This window comes from Aptenodytes forsteri, unplaced genomic scaffold, assembly GCF_000699145.1.
Source record: "Aptenodytes forsteri isolate BGI_AS27 unplaced genomic scaffold, ASM69914v1 Scaffold760, whole genome shotgun sequence".
Lineage (NCBI taxonomy): Eukaryota > Metazoa > Chordata > Aves > Sphenisciformes > Spheniscidae > Aptenodytes > Aptenodytes forsteri.
Genome location: NW_008796108.1, coordinates 32,637 through 48,994, shown reverse-complemented (window position 1 = coordinate 48,994; position 16,358 = coordinate 32,637). Strand labels below are relative to the sequence as shown.

The window sequence follows — 16,358 nt, the reverse complement described above, 5'->3', positions numbered from 1 at the left end:
GATAAAGAGAAAGCAAACTCCGGGATTTGCTGTGGGGGCTGTTTACTGCCCGGTGCCCTGATGTGCTAAAAGAAACTGCTGAGGCAAGATATGGCACTTAGGGAGTGAACTTACTAAACACACCTCTAGGAGCACCCGGGGTCCTGGAAAAAAAGTCTGGGCTTTTAGGTGCTTCTTGTTTGGCTGCTGGCATTCCTGTCCCCTCTCCATTCCTGACACAGGGCGGGGAGCGGGAGTACGGGGAGCGCAGGAGGAGTACCCACCTCCTAGCAGGGACAATAGGTAGTAAACAGCCCCCACCCAAAAAGTCAGAAGGGAAAATCCTTCTTCTGCCAAGGTCGGGCCGTGCGTTTATGTCCGTGAGAACGTGGCCGTTTTCCCACGACAGACTGCTGGGGTTGGAGCACCGCCTGTCTTAGCTGAGCCTTAATGCAGGCCGTAAGTCAGCTCACTAACGGGGTTCTGCCGACTGCATCCTTCACCCCTCAGCCGCTATTCCGCCTCTCTCTTCCTCTCTCATCCGCCATTGACGTGAACGAAACTAAAGCAGAGAACTTCTCTCGGGCTACAGATCAGGCTCAGATGAAGAGCTTGGTCCCTGTAATGCAGTTTGAAGCTTACAGCTTGCAAACCTTTGGCAGGTACCGCTCTCCAGGGCTAGCGGTGGTCCTGGGCACCATCAGCGAGGGTGTGTGGGAGCCAGCCCATCGGCACGGGTGGAAACGCTCGCCAAGCAGCAGTCGCCACTGAGCACCGAGGAACAATAAGCATCCTCAGCAGTTGCTCAGCTCAGGTGGCCACAGGGCATGGGCACGGGAGGCCAGGGCGTCCTCACTCAGCCCGTTATGTCCCCATCCCGCAAGCATGTAAACTGCACGCTTGTGGACAACGTGTTCTCACCTCAGCTACACCTGCAGCCCACGGTTTTGGCCCTCAAGGTAGTTGTGTGTGTAGCAAAGCCCCTGGACTTGCGGAGACGTGCTGTCGTTAGAGGTGGAGGGCAGGGGAGATGGAGATAGAGAAAAGGCTGGGCTGTGGGCACCCGCAAGAGGAGGGGGATCGTGCCAAGAGAGGACTTCAGCAGTGAACTTCCCCGGCTGCTGCTGTGGGTCCTTGCAGGTGTGCCATGCAGCCCGGGCACCAGGGGCAGGGAAAATCCCTGTGGAAATTGCAGGTTGTATGAATGAAAATGGTAGTAATGCTCACAGCAGTCCCCCAGTGAAACTCCCCACTGGCTTGAGTAAAAATGCCAGTCACTCCTTCCAGAGAGGGTGGAAACAGGAACAGCAGTGAAACCCTCTCCAGTGGATTTGGAGAGAGCGTGCTGCACTGGGTAAGTTTTTCCTCTTCCAAAAGCAGAAGTAAGTTGCATTACAGAAACTAAAGCAAGACTTGGATGGAAAAATAACTCCATTGAAACTTTGGGGCACTGCCTTTGAACGGTGCTTTAAGCCTAGCGCTGTTTAATGCTAATCCTGTAACATTATATAGATGGGGCTTTTTTTCCACTTACACAAAGGAGGAAGGGGCTCAATTCTTCTGAGCTGTGGTTTGTTTTTTTTTTTTTCCCTTCAGCAAAAAGCGATGCTGAGCAGCACAGCCGCGAGCCCAGCTCCGGCTCACTGACATTTCCATCTGAATCCACCTGAAGGGAGTGAGCTTTTGGGGAAGAAAGAGGCTTCTCTCCCTCTCCAGGCCAGAATCTGATCTCCAGATTAGCTTGCTGGTTATCAATAGAGGCAACAGTTGTGATTGCAACTCAACACTCCTCCAGCCCTGGAACAGCATTGAAGAAAACAGACTTTTCAATTGCGAGAGCAAGGGGACCGAGACATCGTTTCAGTCATCAGCAATAATTGGCAAAGGAGGACCGGCATGCATTCTCCATTGACATAGGATTTCTCCCTGGTCTACCAAGATCGGTCTAAAATTTCAGACCCGATTGCTCCTCTAGTCTACGAAACAGGTTGGTAATTTTCTTTCCATACCTAAAAAATGGTATTTTTGAATGTGATACGTTAAGTAACATACTCTTTATTGTCTGTCATGTTTCCCAAGCTGGTGCTGGTCTCACTCTTGTCCTTGGACTGCGGTAGTCTCCACTAGTCATTGCCTGCCTGGTCTCTGCTAACGAATCCACAGTGACTCAGATTTATGATCTATATAAAATTCTGTCATCCTCTTTTCATCTTTCCAAGATAGGGAATGTGGTAAAACTTTTCCTTGGTGGAATGGATTTTTCTCAACGCAGAACGCGGTTGCTGGAAGCAGGCTGTGGCCAGCGTTCATGCGAGTGGCACTCTGAGGAGCACGGGAGCAGGGAGGAACTTTCCTTCCACCGTGTTTTGCGCTTTCCGAGCTCCCGGTAATGGGAGTCAAGTGTAAGTGAGGTGGGACAGATGATGGCACATTCCCTGCTGTAGTCCTGCGCTGCATGCGTTATGTAGGTATGTGGGTATACTTAGAAGGAGTTGGATCTGTTGGTCCCCAGACCCTATAGAAACAGATCTATAGGGAGAGCATAAAGAGATGCTGGGTTTCGTAGCCGGTGTGTCCATGCAACTGAAATGCATGGGGCGTATAAAGCTGAGAAGGTAGAGAGGCTGGTATTGAAACTAAGGCTATATGTAATGTATAGATACAGTTTGTGTCCGAAGCTGATCGCGTGCTTTTCTGGTGGGCACGCGCATGCTGGGAGCACACGATACCTTCCTGGGAGCTCTACGTGAGCCGTGCCTGCATGTAATGAACAGAAGCGACGGGCGAAGAAATCAAAGCAGGTGTTTTAGCGATATTTTCTATTGGATTAATAATGAGTAACAAATTGCATTAGGCACAGAAGGAATTAAAGCTGGCACAGGATTCCGCTTTCATTTTCCCAGCCCCGTATCTGCTTCTCTCTCTGTCATTGATTCCTGTACAGCAAGGAGTTGCCCAGCTGTGTAAATGTTTGTGCTTCTTCCACACTCGTCAAAAACGGTAAGTGATTGTTGTGTTAGCAGCCAGCGCAAAGGATTAGTCGAAGCGGTGTCTGAAGCCCCTTAACTGTGAGAGCACGCCGCAGCTCTGCATCAGCTCTCGCGTTTGGAGCAGTGCGAAGCTGTTCCCCTTGAAGTCAGGCAGAAGCGTCCTCGTGCTAAGCGGATCAGGGAGGAATTGCTTTTGAACTGTCGGGAGAATAGACGGCCCACGGAGAGCCGGGGCTATTTACCACTTCCAAACGCTGTGTGAAATTAGCAGCAGCTCTTCTGTGTGGTTATGAGCTCACTTTGACCATACCTGCAGGGCGATTTGCTGTTATCACCAGGGAATTCTCCTTACACCACTTAATGGTGGTGGCATTTCGGGTCTGCCTGGCGGGTGAGGGACCTCCGTCTCTGAAACGTTCGTGTGTCGGCAGCAGTCGGGCGGCTTCGGGAAGCGACAGCACTCAGCATCACCCCGGGGCTTGCTCGAGGATGCGGCTCCCTACCGATGTGATGCATGTCCGGGTTTCTTTCCTTCCTGTAGGATGAACAAGCGATCACTTCTCGGAACCTGGGTGGCCCTTTTGGTGATAACTGCACGGCAGCGAGGTGAGTATCTCCCGCTCGGGCGCTGGGAGGCTGACGCTCGTCAGCTGTGCTGGGAAAGCGGTCGCTTCGGAGCAGTGCTGTGCCCAGAGACCCCAGAAGTATGGAGGGCTTGGAAAACACACCCAGCCCGCTGGCTGGAGCAAGGACAAGAACCATGGTGAACTTAGTGTTTCCCATGGGGAGGGAGGGACAGCTGATTTTAAGGGTGAGCGCTAAGCGGGGAGATTGGTGCGCCTTTGTGGGTGAGCACAGGTGCCAATTTTGCACGAGTGACAGCTTGTGTCGCAGGAGGTGGATCGGCAGCCTGCGCAAATGGCCCTCACTTCATTGAGAGCAATGAAGTGACGATTGTTTACATTGAACGAGGAGCTGGCACGCCATGCTGAATATGAAGCTGGCAGAGCCGGCAGGAAATACAGGCCACAGAAGTTGTTGAGCTCGGTGAACGTTTTACGTATGCGTGCATATATCGTATGTGTGCATATATGTGTGCACACGGGGCATTCCAGAGGTTGGAATGGCCTTGCCAGTCGCTACGAAATAGGAGTTTGAAAAAGTTCTGCTGTTAGGACTGCTGAGCAGGCTGACCAACCTACGTCCAGTAAAGGGCACACTGGGTGAGTGATAGCAAAATGTCACGGTTTGTGGGTAGTGAGGTTCCCCTGGGGTGCTCGCGGAGGACACCCGACAGCAGACGTGGAGGTGCCTCTGGTGGGGTCGCAGGGCTGCAGCCCGTGGCGGGAAGCCTCTCCCTACGCTCGTGCCTTGTTTCTCATGGTGCATTTTGTTTCGTGAAGAGCTGGTGGTCACGTCTGGATGAGGCCCTGTGCAACCTGCTCTGATCTGCTCAGGGGTCAGCCCTGCTTTGGGTGGGAGGTGAGACCGACCGGCAGCCAGGGACCCCTCCCGAGCCATGGTTTTCCATGATGTTGAAAAGCACAGGAGCAGCTCCCTAGTCTCGTGGGGTAATGAATCTTTGTCATGTTTCAATTCGAAGAAGGGCAAGCGGAGCTGCTATGGGCAGGAAGAGCCTCCGTAGTTCGGTAATCTGGCAGATGTGCGCTGCTTGGCTGGTACTAGATGTGTGGCTGGCTCGAGGACCTCTAGCAAGGGAGCCTAGAGCTGGGGCATCGGGAAATCTGGAAGCTGTTTCCCTGGTCAGCTGCTGAGTTGACATCAGGCTGAGGACAGCTCAGGCAAAAGTTGCGACTCTTTCCTCATGCGGGAAATGAGGCCACCAGTTCACCCGTGGGAAATACCACCGGGGCAAAAATCATGATCAGTGGGGCCCGCTGGGCTGCTCGGCTAGATGACACGATGCATGCAAAGGTATGGTAGTGTCACACTAGTAGTGCTAAAGAAGCTGGCATCAAGAAGTTTTTGCTGAGTTTTGTGTTTAAAAAAGAAGCAAAATCCGTATCTCATAGCTATGCCTCAGCTGTAATAACTCATCAGGTGCGTAACAGCTGCGAAAAGACTTGTTTTACTACCTGGCAGCCAGGAGTTTTGTTGCGGCCCTTTGGATATACCTGTGAAACCAGGCTTGTGGCTCGGACACCATCACGTGCCACCTCCCTTTATGTCCGGCGGGGCACTCGGGCCACACGTGTGCGTCTTAGGAAGTCAGGACGCCAGCAAGGTTAGGCCAGGCTTCCCCTAGTCTCCTTTCTCCCCGAGGAAAGTTGGACCAGTTGAGCCTGTGAAGAAGGGTCAGCCGGCAACTCTCTCTGCTCCCAGGCAGTTTCGGGCAGGGAGCATCCTCAGGGTGGCTAGGAGAGAGCATCCCCCAGCTTGGGCAACACCAAGAGCCCCTCCTGCGTCCGTAACGGCAGGGCGCAGAGCAAGCTGTCCTCAGCTGGAGGCCCCTGAACAGCGCAGGGTAGGGCCTAGGAAATAAAAGCACGTCCTGAATCCAGGCGAACAGAGCTGGGATTGTTCAGAGCCCGGTGGCTCATGTCGGCCAAGATTGAATGTCACAAGGACAGGGTGCTGCTTTTCTACATCAAAGAATGGAGGAGGGGGAAGAAAACCCGGCAAAATCCCCATTTGCTCTGTGAGAAGCCACACCAGTAGCTAACTGGAGGAAACGGGGGATGAGATGACAGCAGAGATCTGGCAGGGGCTGGAACGAGAAAGGACGTGCCCTAGGGCCAGAAGTGCCCGCTTGTGACTCAGGCTGATGGAAAATGGATTTTAGTCCGGTAGAAAGTGGCAGGCTTGTGTTGAAATATGTCAAATCCGTCTTCTGAAATATTTTTAGGAGAGGCAATTATGTTCACCGGCAGTGCCTTTTAGCAGGAAATTTAATTTTGCCAGGAAACGTCAGAGCAGTCGTGACACCTCGGGCCGTAACCAGCAGCACTCGGGGGTCTGGCGGGGCAGGCTGGCCCTGGTTCCGAGAGGGCTCTGCTGTGCAGGCAGGAGGAAGGTGGCCGCTGCCAGAAGCATGGCTCTGGGGGTCGGTCTTGGTGCTGTTTGGTCCCCAGTCACCTGAGCACCTCACCATCTGAAACAGCAAGTCCTGCCCATCCTGGAGCAGGGTGGGACGGACCTGTTGTCCCGATGTGAAGCCGAGACATAGGCGTTATGACTTGATCACAGTCACACGGAAAGCAAAACGTGCAGCTGCGAGCTGTACACACATCTTGTGGTCACTTTGCTGTTGCCCTAAATAACCTTTGGATGATGCTCTCTCTGATGACCCTGTCCTAGAGCCAGTCCCAGAGCTAGCACCTCTGCCCTGGCTTGAACCAACATTTGGCTGCTGGTGCTGCAGGGTTTTGGTGCTGTTTTCCTCAGTGGCAGCGACGCAGAATATGGCATCATGGCCAGGTACCGGTTTGGCTAGTCACTGTTAGTCTGCAGCCACAAGCGCACAGCATAGAATTTCACCCCTGGCCCAAAGCCTCGCATGGCTTAGGCGCAGGCTGGTGGCCAGCAGACCTTCTGCATCCCCGGTGCGGACGCACCGGTGAAGGAGTTGAGGGCAAGGCAGTGATTTTGCTCTTCGCAGGAGGTCAACTTTTGGTGATAGGCAACCCCGGGGCCCCTGCCGGGGCCTCTCTGAAGTCAGGACCGGTCCTGCCATTGCTGAAAGGACTCTCTCCTCCCTCTCCTTGCAGCTCACACCATGGCGAGTCTCTATCCATTCTGGCAGAACGACACGAAAACGCCCAAAGTTGATGATGGAAGCTCTCCCGAAATCAAAATCTCCGTCCCATTCATCTTTTTTGGAGCCCCATACAGAAGCATTTATGTAAGTGGAGAAGTAGACCTTCCCTTTATTCTTTCCCCTGCAGCTGCATTTTAAACGCTCTCTCCCCATCATCAGGAATCAGATTTATTAGCACCTACCTGACAAGTTCTTAGATTTCATGAACTGATAGGTTTTATGATTAAGAAAGTCAAAGGTATATTTAATGGGCTAATGTTCATGGGGAAGGAATATAAAAGGCAATAAATTTTCTTTGTAGGTGATTAAATGGTACGGCAAAGCTAAGGCCTTGACACAAGGAACATTATTCCTGTTACATGACAAGAAACAAGAACATGCAGAGACCTGCAGGGGGAAAAGAAAGGGCAATGGTTTGGACCCGTATGTAGGTGCCCGAGACAAGGACAGGCTGCTGCTGTTCTCAGATGACGGCACAGCAAAAGCCTTGCAAAGGGGACACCGGCTCCTCTGGGCTTGGCTAAGAGAGGGTTCATCTGAGCGCATCAAAACAGTGCCTTAGACAGGGGCCTAAGTCAGCGTGACCATATGCCAGATCCCGAGCGCATCCATGTTTTGTGGTGAGCCGGTCTCTGTGGGTATGCCTGGTCCAAAGTGGGATATAAACCTGCCAGCCCCGCAGGTTCAGAAGAGAGGCAAAGACTCATTTGTTCCCCTGCCTGACCGGCTCATATTTGTACATGGCAATACTGGGAAAGCAGCAATCCCGAGGGGGGTTTCGAGTCCTTGTGTGGTGGGAGATTTCAGCATCTGGGACAGCACGGCCACTTGTTCTCCATGCTTTGCAAAAATAATTGTTTTGGGGAGCATCTTCAGCAGACTCTGGGGAGGCTGCCCTTGGCACCATGTGTCACGCTGCTCTTGGGGAGCCCCAGGATCTGTGGCAGACGACAAAGCCGAAGGCAGCGGGCCCGATGCTTTAGCTCTTTTGCCCGGGAGCCCTCACCCGTGTCATACGACCAAGTCTCTCAGTGCTGCAGAGCTGCTCTCCAAAGGCTGGGTAAACCCGGGGTGCCAAGGCAGGGTCCCTGCCGAGCCGGGTGCCATCCTGCTCCGGTGGGTGCCTCTCCTGCGTTGTCCCGTAGGAGCCCTGTTTTGCAGACTTTTCAGGGTTTTGTCCCGCTTGGGGCTTCCTGCACTCAGCCTTTGCCCACCACTGGTAGGATGAAGTTGAATCTCTGCCTAGATGGTCAGGCTGTCTCACCGGCTGTCATTATTATAAGCCACCCTCTGCCAAAAGTCGCTCACCCCACATTTTCTGATAAACCAGCAGCTTTCTGCTACCTGCAAAGGCTTGCTCAAACCAAAGCGGGTCTCTTTGTGCAGGTCAACAACAACGGCGTGATTTCCTTCAACGCGCTTGTCAGCCAGTTCACGCCAGAAGCCTTCCCCCTGACAGACGGCCGGGCCTTCGTCGCGCCTTTCTGGGCGGACGTGCACAACGGCATCCGGGGAGAAATCTACTACAGGGAGAGCACGGACCCCGAGCTGCTGAGGAGAGCCTCCAAAGACATCCGCAAGCACTTCAAAGACATGTCCTCTTTCTCCGCCATCTGGATCTTCATCGCCACGTGGGAGGAAGTCACTTTCTACGGAGGAAGCAGCACGACTCCAGTAAGAGCAATCAGCTGTGCTTCTTGACGGGTGGTGGCTGATGGTTGAGTGTATGTCTGTATATATATATAACTGTCCTGGCCTTTGTGCATAAAATTGAGTGAGTCGTTTTGTCTTCCCACTCCTTGCTTCCCTTTCAGGCAAAGGAGCACCACGGTCCTTTCGTTCTCTCCTGCGGGAGCCGTACGATCCTCACTCCCTGCTCTCAGATCTCCAGGGAAAGCGTTGCCTTTTCAGCGTTTGTAGGCAGTGTGCCTAAACAAGGCTCCGACACCAGTTAGGAGTTTTCAGCTTGATCATAGTGTGGTTATTTTTTGTTAGATGCAAATGCAGATTTCATTTTTCCTTTGTGCTGTGATACGCGAACTTCACTTCACCTGTGCTTCCGCAGTGATAAAACAGAGCTATTTGTGCAGGGGCTACAGGTACCTTGGAAGACAGGCCTTTATAAAGGAGCCAAAGTTTTGGCCTTGAACAGTAGCTCTGTCATGATACAAACCACTTGAGGCTCCCACCCGCTTCTGCGCAGCCAGTTTGAAGAGTGATTCAGTTTGAAGGCACGTTATCATGGCAGTAATGGGGCCAGGGTGTTGGGCGAGACGCAAAGCACCCTGTAGCAGCTGGCCGGGTACCAAAACCAGCCTCACTGTGCGCGTGGCATCTGAGCGTGCAGAGGTGCGTGTCCTCAGGGCGTGCACGTAGAGCAGGCTCCTCCCGAGACTGTGACATGGTGAGCGGTGCCCAGGGATGGAGCAGAGAATGAGGGGCATGCCAAAGTGTGCACATGCTTGCATCTTGCCCTGAAGTGGGACTGGAGGGCAGCCCCCCCGCTGACCCCCTGTGCTGGGTCAGGTCTGTCCACTACAGGGGTCCAGGATAAACTGGTCCCGCGCTCAGCCCCGGGGAGAGGGAGCAGGGCCTCCTAACACAGGGGAAAGAGAGCACGAGGCAGCAGGGTGACGGAAAGAATGGGCTGTGGAGGTGGATGGGAAGCCCTTTGTTGTTTGGCTGGCCAGCCATAATCTTCTGCTCCGTGCTCCCTTCTTCTCCTTGTCACCCTCTTGAGGCTGGATTTTGTAACTCGCCCTTCCCTTGCCACCGCTCACGTCTACCCGGGATTCAATACAAGTCTGCTCAGTTTTGCACCCTGAGCTTGCCTTGCAAGGCCACAGCAGCTTTGAAACTAAGCTAAGGTCGTTATTTGCTCCTTGCAGATGCAAGGAGCAATGGCTGCTCTGGCAGAAAAGGCCCTAGTTCAGGAATCTGTGGTAAATTAAGTTTTGGAAGTAATCCACTCACCGAGGAGTTGGAGACAGGAAAGAGAAAATGGGAGCTTTAATTTGTATTTATTTGGCAAAAAACCCTTTTCCTTTCAAATCATGACAGCTTTTTCTGTGGCAGAGGCTGAAACGCTCTCTCCGCAGCACTAATCCAAGAGGGCGGCAAGGGCATCTCGTAGAAAAGGGTTGAACGGCTGCTCTGAAATCCTGTGCGGACATTGAGATAGGAAGGGGAAAACCAAAGGGAACACTGGCAGCGGTTTTGCGATGACAACTGCCCTGTCTGCATGGGGAGACTGATCCAGACTGACCAGAGAGTCACGCTAGCAGCTCAGCCATGGTAGCTCTGCTGTATTTCCATATTGTGCAAGCTGTATCTCTGAGGATGGGGATGCAATGTTTTTCAGGGCACGTCGCTGGTAGGACCTGGGCAGAAGATTGGGGGGCAGAGAGCGAGGGATCCCTGCTATTGTTTGGGGAAAGGGTTGTTTAGGATTAGCCTGTGTACTGTGAGTGCCAAAAGCTGGCTTCTTCTGTCTCGAGGAGTTGGCTCTGATAAACAGTTCAGCTCTTTTCCATTTGTTAGAGAGGCTCGAGATTTAATGCATATTCTTTGCCAGTCCTGGCAGCGCTTGCAGAAAAAAAAATACATATATATATTTGCAGACAGCAAGCAATATAGAGATTCGTGTATTGCCTGAAGAATTACATTTGCAACACAATGCAATTTATTTTGTTATATAGCAGCCTTCCCGTTCAATAGCAGCCAGGGTTTCAGGTTGGCACGTGGAATAGCACGATGCAACTTAAGCAGGAAATTCATCGCATTGCAGAAAAGCTGCAGAAAACAATTTTGCGAATGTGGCCTCGGGGACACTGCGGTTACTGTCTCTCAATGACACCCGAGCAAATGGGTTCAGTTTTTGAGAGCCTTGTTAGATGGCTAGGGTGCTTGATGCGTGTTTGGCCACGAGTGCCAAACAGGGAAATGTTTGTGGTTCCTGTAAGTGATCCTAACAAGGACCGCTGGCCATCCGAAACCTCCTGGTACCAGGTCAGCTCCTGCCACCCTCCAAGAGGCACCTGACCAGAGCAGGGTTTGTTGCTTCATCGAAGAGCCGTTGTTGTGCTATCAAAGCAATACTGCCTTTATGTGTGAGGGCCTTCTGATCTGACAGTGGTGGGAAAAGACTCTTGGCAAAGGTAAGCAAGCGTGCCCAGGAGGTGAAGAGGAAACCAGACGTAGGAGGCAGAATCCCAGGGAAAGGATGCAGGAATGGAAACGGTGGCTTCCCGTTAGCTCACTCTCCTGCTTGCCCCGGTGTGAACTGTGCTATTTGCAGCTGCCGTGAGGCAGCTCTGCCCACACCTCTCGCTCTCCCTGACAGCTCATACAGGCTGCTTCGCCTCCGTTTTAAAGATTTCTCACGGCAGGAGCCTAATGCGCCTTGGAAGTGACATCCCTTGTGGCATGCAAGTAGTGAGTGCAGCCGTGGGGTCCCCTCCTCAGTCTTCAGGCGTTTGTGCTCACCTCAGCACCAATAATCAAACTAGCAGGTTTGCTGTAAGGGAATGTAAAGTGGAGCAAAGTGACCCCCAGCCCCTCGGTGCTCTGGTGTCCTCCCTTCGTCCAGCAGCACATGTGAACTGTTGTTAACGTGGAGTAGCTCAGCTCTCGCTGGCAGGGTAAGACCTAGTGCTTCCTAGCATGAGATGATTCGATCAACATGCTTTCCCATATCGCCTGATAATTGTTTCTGTGGCTGTAGTTTCCTTCACAGTTTGCAGCACCCAGGCAGCTGGGCTCCTAGTATTGGTCTTGAATAATTAAAAGAGGGGGCAGCCCGCGCTTTGTCCCCTGCTAAAATTCTGCTCACTCAGAGGCAGGAGGAGCAGTTGTTTATCACAGCATAATCCCGGCGCAGAGCGGTCTAGGGCGGGCAGGAATGGGAAGGACAGGAAAATCCAGAGAGCTGAGAGAATTGATTCACTGTTAGTTCCCAGTGACGACCTCTGCTGCTGGATCTGCACGGAGAGAGGGGATATCTCAAGGGGAGAGGCCTCTTCTGTCTTTCTGAGCAACTGTAAAAGGGAAGAGCTCGGGGCTATGCCGCCCTCGCCAGCTGGCAAAGCCTGCCCTTCTCGCGTGGGGCCCAGGATGGCAGTCGCGTGAATGTATCTGGAGTTTGAGGGGGCTGGAAATGCAGAGTCATTTCAAGTGAAAGGAAGAATGTGAGCAGCGGATTGAACAGGTACCGAGGGATTTGGCAGCCAAGCAAAGCGTATAATATACATGGTTGACTTGGATGCAATCCACCGTTAACGGTATTGTAGCATATGAATGCAGAAGGGAAGCAGGTAAGATAATGCGTCGAGGAACAAAGCTAAGATAGAGTAATGGAAGATAACAGGTCATAACAACCCAAATCCTGCTGATTGCTTTTTCCTCGTGAGTTTATTCTCATGCTGCCATCTATTGGCGTTAAATTGGATTGGAGATGGTTTTGTAGTCCTCCCAGGTGGAGGCAGTGGTGGGGATGGGAGCTGGCGGAGTCACAGCAGTGAGGGAGAGTGTATTTCAGGTCTCATTCAGCTTCTGCTGCTCTTCACCGCAAGGCTCCTGTGTCTCGCCCGGGCCAGAGACAAACGTGGCAGAAGGGCAGGCAAGCAGTGTGAGAAAAGCAGTCTCACCTTGTGAATGTGTTCATGGTTTTCAACAGGTAAACACTTTCCAAGCTGTCCTGATCACAGATGGAGTGTTGTCTTTTGCCATATTTAACTACCACGAAATCAGCTGGACCACGGGGACAGCCAGCGGAGGGGACCCCCTGACCGGTCTTGGTGGGGTGATGGCTCAGGTGAGGCTCTTGCTCCCATATCCCCACTTCTGTCAAGCTCTCGGATGGCTGCCTGTAGCTTTCCCAATGTATCCATGCTCGCTCATGCCATTTGGTCCCTCAACATCCCCAGCACTGGCCTTGCAAGCCCACTGCCAGGCACAGTGGGACAAGTGCCCCAAAATTTGGTGTCAACAGCGGTGCCGCAGCCAGTCCATCTGCCCGAGGGGGGTGAGGTTCCCTGCCTAAGGGGAGCCTTCCTCCGTTGCTTCCTCACTTTATCTCGGCCATTCAATACATATACCCATAGATCTATATATACATACATACGTATGTATACATGCATACATAAATGTGTAAATATACATCCATGCTGCTTGTAGTACCTGTTGAGCTTTTCACTCACATTCAAACTACCTGAAAATTGAAATCGCTGAAAAGAGACTTTAAAACTAAAGAAGATATGCTCAGGAGTTATTGCGGGGGCCAGAGAAGTGTGGGAATTCAGCATCGCTTTCCCGTAGCAAAGATGTGTGATGAAATTTGCTCTCTCTCTGTTTTAGGCTGGCTTCAATGGCGGAAATATCACTAACTTCTTTAGCATCCCGGGCTCCAGAACCCTAGACATAGTCAATATTGAAGAAACAACCAACGTTAACATCCCTGGGCGCTGGGCTTTCAAAATAGATGGCAGAGAAATAGATCCAGCCAATGGCTGCAGCCTGAGAGGTAAGGGGGATACAGCATTGCTTTTTTTTCAAGTTTTGGGGTGCAGCGTAGGAAAAGGTAATACTGTTGGGAAGCTGGTGGAGAGGTGCCTGACTGGTCTGGGCTTCTGTGAGATTTGTGGTTTTGCCAAGGCATCCCCTCGAGCTGCAGCTGTGGGGACAGAAACACGTGAGCGGGCACGGGCCCCGTGCGCGTTTCTGAGTCGCTGCACGCAGCGCAAAGTCATCACCCAACTTCCAGCAATAATTGTCTGCCCTCTGCAAAAGGCTAACGCCCTGAAGAGTGGACAGAGAGGTTTGTCATTGTTTGGCATGTCTTGTTCAGCAGGAGAGCATCCTCGGCAGCGTATGCGAAGAAGCCATCATCAGATGTTGTTTTCCCTTTGTCCCCGCTGGCATTGCCTCTCCCAGGGGGATGCCGGCACACTCACGGATGGCCGGACCCAGCTTGCAAAATTCTCAGTGCAGAGAAGGCCTCACTTGGCAGCTCAGAGAAAACTGAGAGGGGCCCATAAACACTCGGGAGTCTTCTCTGCTCTCGGTGTTGCTTTCAACCACCAGCGAGTAAAACTGTCATCCGTGCTAGGTTTTTTTCCTTCCTGGGATTTTAGTAGCATGGTATTGCTGTAAACCTCCATTTCTGCAGCCCAGAAGCAGAACCCTAACCCGAAGTCAAGGGTGGATGGTGCTGCAGTGTTTCACAGGAATTTAATGCCACCAAGCTGTCGTCTCGATTCTTTTCTGCAACACTGATGGTGGCAACAGGAAAGACCTGCAGATGACAATTTCTTCTTGTCCCCAGAGTGGGAAAGCCGATGGTGTGGTTCCATTTCCCTTGTTTCTGCAGGAGGAATAGCAGGTTTTCCAGGCAGGACAAATGCCATGCCCCTGCACCAGTTACAGCATCTGTGCATGTGTCACCAACAGCGTGGGGATAGAAAGAGATTAATAAATGCACACAGTGACTGCACAGGGACTCTGCTGCAGAGAGATTATTACATTACCATTTGACAAATAAAACTGTCAGGAGCGTCTGCTGTGCTCCGGGAGTCTTTCTAGCAAGACAGAATTGTCACTTGCCGACGGACACTGGAGATGCACTGCTCTGAGACATGTAGGCTTCTTTATGTCCTGGTTTAGGACTGTACCAAAGAAGGCTCACGGGACCCCGAGGCTCTTGCAGCCCCAGCAGAGGTTTTGGGTCCAACCGCTCCAGCCACTTTCAGCTGCCAACCCCAGGAAGAAAGGCTGGACTTTGCAAAGGGGCTTGAAAGCCAGTCTCGGCTTTGCAGGTGATGAGGGCGGCGTGGGTAGATCCCGCCACTGGATTTGCATTTCACGGTGGACAGCTGGTTGCCCTCCATGAGAGAATACGCAGCGTGAGGTGTCGGAGGCGAGGGAGCCCGCCGTGCCTAACGGTGCTCGCTTGCCCAAATTCCCCCTACCAGGACAGTTGGCGCGGGAGCCCTCGCAAGTGGGTCTTGCTAAGAGGAGATGTTGTTTGTTGCAGGGAAGCGGAAAATAGCTTTTTTTGTACGAGGCAGGGAAGAGAACAAAAAGTTTACGAGAGGTAAATTCAGGCAGCGCACACGGCGGAAGCCGCGCGCATGAGAAGTGTGAAAGACGGCCATATGGAGGAGAGGGAAACTCTCACGGGTATTTGCCACCCTTGTTCTCTCGTCTTCTCTCTGCCTCTCACGTCTCTCACCAGACAAACCTGCCTCCCTTTACAGTACCGCCGTGTAACAAGTCTGCTCAGTCTATTGCTGTGTGATCTCTCACCGTTTCCTGTCGTCACTGGTGTACGGTGTGGAAGTTACTTATCAGCAGCTCTTTGGTTTCATAACTACTATGAGCGCTTTCTGAATGGGATTGAATTGCCTCTGGGCCACTGATGGCAGAGTTGCTCTTCGACCGGCAAAGTTATGTCAACGGAGGAATTACAGAGATGGTGACAAAGCTGAAGGACGGCACAAGTACAGCAACAGTGCAGGAAATGGCCTCCAAAAGGCGCAAGCTTTCCCTTTGAGAAAATAGCACAAATGGCTCTTGTGTCCTGTGATACTGAAGCAGAGCAAGGGTGGTGGGTGTCCAAAACGGAAGGAATAGCCTTCAAGCTAGCCAGCCTGCGTGGTGCAGCACCAACCCTGGATTGGTGTCAGCGCTTGCACCATCCTATGGACTTGCAGCATGGGTAGGACTTGAAGGGGATGCACTTGTACACTGAAAACAAAGCTTGTGATCGCAGCGCTTTGCTGAGTGGCTCTTGCGGGGAGTCTGTGCAAAGAAAGCAGCCAAGAAGCCCAGTAGCAGGACACTTTGGCAGCGGTCTCAATTGTAGGGCCAGCAGACGCCTCCAAGGACTGATGCGGTGTGGTTAGAGCGTGTTCCTCTGTTTAGAGAAGTGATGTAGCGTGGGTTTTTCACTTTCTGTCTTTCTAGGACAGTTTCTCCGTCAAGGGGAGATCTTCTGGGACAATGCCAACTGCACTACCAAGTGCCGCTGCCTGGACTTCAACAACGAGATCTTCTGCCAGGAGATGTCTTGCGGCCCCTTTGAAGTGTGCGAGCCGAAGACCAAGTTCTTCCAGTGCGTGCCGGTGGAGAGCAGCACCTGCGTGGTGTTCGGAGATCCACATTACCACACCTTCGACGGCTTCCTCTTTCACTTCCAGGGTTCCTGCTCCTACCTCCTCACCAGGCAGTGCTGGCCAGGCTCCCAGCTGCCCTACTTCAACGTGGAGGCCAAGAACGAGAACCGAGGCGGCTCCTCCGTCTCCTGGCTGAGGGATATTTTTGTGGAGGTCTACTCGCACAAGATTGTCCTCCCCAAAGGCAGCTTTGGGAAAGCGAAGGTAAGAGCCCCGCTGAAAGGGGACAACTTGCCAGGTTGGCTCCTCCGAGGCAGCAGCAGGACTGTGACAGCAGCCTGAGGAGTGTGGGATGGCACTTCTGGGCCCCACGCGTCCCTTGGGGAACGGGCACGGGTGACAGGCATGGCAGCAAATGCCTGTGGCTTATCAACGGCTGACTTCTGCACACGTCCCTAACCCTAAGACCCCATAACGGGGCTGTACAGCTCCTGTCTGTGT

General features: G+C 52.5%; 1 protein-coding gene across 1 annotated transcript in view; it reads left to right on the top strand.

Annotated features, from left to right (window-relative positions):
- Positions 1 to 3,510: 3,510 nt before the first annotated feature.
- The window catches only part of TECTA (tectorin alpha), a 28,372-nt gene continuing 15,524 nt past the window's right edge, over positions 3,511 to 16,358 (top strand). Inside the window, exons 1-6 of the mRNA XM_009286748.2 lie at positions 3,511 to 3,575; positions 6,698 to 6,831; positions 8,134 to 8,421; positions 12,422 to 12,559; positions 13,102 to 13,267; positions 15,709 to 16,121. Of these exons, the coding sequence (XP_009285023.1) occupies positions 3,512 to 3,575; positions 6,698 to 6,831; positions 8,134 to 8,421; positions 12,422 to 12,559; positions 13,102 to 13,267; positions 15,709 to 16,121 (1,203 nt within the window). The 5' untranslated portion in view covers position 3,511. The remainder of the gene's footprint in view (positions 3,576 to 6,697; positions 6,832 to 8,133; positions 8,422 to 12,421; positions 12,560 to 13,101; positions 13,268 to 15,708; positions 16,122 to 16,358) is intronic.